The following is a 3020-nucleotide window of genomic DNA, read 5'->3' as shown; positions in this document are numbered from 1 at the left end:
AACAAGATGATAAAATACCAGCTGGATCTGGCATATACTTAAATTCAGTTGTCTTCTTCAAACATTCTGTTAACAAATAAAGGCTTCAGCAATTTCAGCAAAATGATACCGGTTAATAACATATGATGAAAATGAAAGACCATGGCAAGGTTAATAGCGATAGGGTGGAAAGAAAAGAAAACATAGAGTAAGTTAGGAAATAAAAACTCTTCTATTTACATATCTCCCCACCCCTGCCCACATATTCAGACAAAAGAAAACTTGGCTTCATAGCAAGGATCTGTACATTTTAAGAAAGTAATTAAGTTTGGTGGTCATGCTCAAAATGGCAAATTGGAAAGGTGGATTAGTTAGAATAGTGTCACAACAAGGGGTTTGGCTTGTAGAAGAAAAAGCTTTGCTCTCATGAAGAGTCTAGAGATTTTTTTGACAGCAGGACTATAAACATAAAAGGTAGAATGATCGCTTATGGAGATTCTACAATTTATGATGCCATTTTCATAATTTATAGATCTGCTTTCCTTTTCTTTGGCATGTGAAGTGGCTAGAAATGTCATCACAAAAATTCTGCATAACTGAATTCTGTGCAACTGAAGATGAAAAGATATTCTATCTTTTGAGATTGGAGATCTAGGTAAATATAGCAATCAAGGGAGTAGTAGAACTGGAAGTTGTTTTCTTTTTTAAAAAAAGTTATCAAAAGTAATTTGAACCATATTTGTTGCCTATGTTGTTCCTGTTCTTTTTGTGTTAGATATATTAATGTGTTTTTTTTTCTCCTGCCCTACTATAATAATCCACGGCATAAATCATGGTTGATATTTTTATTCTCCTGTGGGCTTTCAATTTTTATCTAGTTCCTTAATCTTGACAACCATAATAAAATATGTTAATGCTTGCTGAATCAACATTTTCATTCTGACAGTACTTCAACGTAATGAAAGAATACAAGGACTGGAGTCACCACCTTGACTACTCTTGAATAATTCAACAATAGAGATTATTTTTTTGGTGGGGGGAGAATGGCGGATGTCATAATTTACCAAGTATGTTCTTCCCTATAGTGTGGACAGATATATTTGGAGTTTTATGAGACTTCCATCTGAAGAAGACAGAGGAATAAACCTACCCTAGATATTGGCACATTTGCATTCACTCTGATGCAAATTATAGGGTACATGACAGTTGCAAGATATTCCCTGTTTGAAAAACATCAGGTGAGAAATTTTAATTTTCTTATGAGGAGTTTTTCTCTTAACATTTTCCAACCTTCCATCAAACTTCAATATCCACTTCTTAAGTTAAAAACATTTAATTCAGCAAAATGTAGAATATTCTTCAAAGTCTTTTCAACATTTTGAATGCTGCCAAGTGGATGTCTTTGTTCCTTAGAGTATAAATAATGGGGTTAAGAAGGGGAATGATTATAAGATAAAAGACGGCAATTTTCTTGTCACGATCAGGGGTGGAGTCTGACTGGGGGACAATGTACATAGAGATAATAGTGCCATAGAGCAAGGTTACTGTTATGTACTGAGGACTCAAGGAGTTCTCACTCAGATCCACTCACTTTGTGTGGGCGATATTCCCCCATTCCCATTGGTTGGTTCTCCCCAGCAGCCAGCTATAAAAGCAGGCTGCGGGGTCCAACTGGTTGCTAATTGCTGCGAGCCAGTTCCAGGCGTGGCAAGCACGGTCAGCCCTTTATTTGTTAAATAAAGTACTGTTGCACTCATGCTCTGGTCAGCCTCTCATTGCTCAAACTTAACAGTTACCACAGCAAGGTGGGAACCACAGGTGGAGAATGCTTTGTGCCATCCTGTTGACCGCATGTGCAATACAGAATTCAAAATGTACCCATAGGAAGTCAGGATAACAAAAAGGGGAACAAGAACAATGTAAGTTGAAAGACCAAAACCAATTATTTTGGTGATTCTTGTGTCACCACATGCAAGTTTTAGCACAACAGGTGGTTCACAGATGAAGTGGTTGATGACAACCGCACAAAAGGGATGGCAAAAGGTGCAGAGGACATAAATTGCAGAGAACACAAAACCAACGGTCCAACAGAATGTAGCAAGCAAGAGTTGGCGCAACCTGTCCATGGCTAATGCATATACCAATGGATGGCAAATGGCCAAGTAGCGATCGTAAGCCATGGCTCCTAATAGCAAACACTCAGTACTACCCATAGCCAGAGTCATGTAACCCTGCAGAATGCAACGCACTAAGGAGATGACCCCATTTCCATTCAAAAGGTGACTCAACATCTGTGGCAATGTGCTAGTAACATACCCAATTTCCATGCCAGCAAGATGGCTGAGAAAGAAGTACAAGGGGGTATGCAGTTGAGAATCAACCCAAACCAATATGATGATCAGGGTGTTTCCAAATATGGTAAGCAAGTAGATAAGGAGAACAGTCACAAAAAGTAACAGCCGGGTTTTGGGATGGCTAGTGAGCCCAAGCAGGATGAATTCTCTGCTGATGGTGTAATTCTCAGCTCCCATCTTTCCTTCTGTTTGAGGAGAGAGGTGAAGTTGGGACAAAATGAATGTCCCTAAAAATAGGGTGATCTTTAACAAGAGGATTCCTCCAGCCACAACATTTAATCAGCAAATTCATCTTCTTTCAAAGAATCCAGATTTCCAGTAATGATTTTCTGCAGGCATCATTCATATGTTTATATTGAAAAGTTGCTTTTTATGGCAGCAACTTCATTTTTAGCAAACCTGTGTACTGAGTACGACATTGGATACAAATAACAAATAATGCATTATTTACAATGTTAGAATGAATGAACATCATGAACATTAAGCAAAGAAATAGGAGAGAATGAGTTTATCTTTGCACTACCTACCTTTTCTCTAACTACACAAGAAAAAGGTGCAAAGTATTGAAATTTAAAGTAAGAATTTCACAAAAATCTATATTCTCCAAAGCCTATGGATTTACTATTTCATGGCCTTTGATCCCTGTTGTATCTTCATGGGCTTGTTGGAAGGAAAATCCATCTGGTT

At 37.8% G+C, this 3020-nt stretch overlaps 1 protein-coding gene across 1 annotated transcript; it reads right to left on the bottom strand.

Moving 5' to 3' along the window:
* Window positions 1-1338: 1338 nt before the first annotated feature.
* Window positions 1339-2779, bottom strand: LOC113451199 (olfactory receptor 2J2-like). The gene is made up of 2 exons (XM_026722566.2): window positions 1776-2779; window positions 1339-1533 (listed from the first exon to the last, which is right to left on the bottom strand). The coding sequence occupies exons 1-2, from the start codon at window positions 2508-2510 to the stop codon at window positions 1339-1341; spliced, it is 930 nt and encodes a 309-aa protein (XP_026578351.1). The 5' UTR covers window positions 2511-2779.
* Window positions 2780-3020: the final 241 nt, after the last annotated feature.

Source organism: Pseudonaja textilis, chromosome Z, assembly GCF_049901715.1.
Source record: "Pseudonaja textilis isolate UNSWEBS1 chromosome Z, rPseTex1.2, whole genome shotgun sequence".
Lineage (NCBI taxonomy): Eukaryota > Metazoa > Chordata > Lepidosauria > Squamata > Elapidae > Pseudonaja > Pseudonaja textilis.
Note: the sequence above shows the minus strand (reverse complement) of the source record. Positions and strands in the feature narration are given on the sequence as shown.

What these genes read in the sequence shown, in the direction of transcription:
- LOC113451199 (XM_026722566.2), bottom strand. Translation starts at nt 2,510, where the DNA reads ATGGGAGCTGAGAATTACACCATCAGCAGAGAATTCATCCTGCTTGGG. An exon ending in GTGGTTCCCACCTTGCTGTG is followed by an intron (nt 1,534 to 1,775) that starts GTAACTGTTAAG and finishes TTGAGTCCTCAG; the next exon opens with TACATAACAGTAACCTTGCT.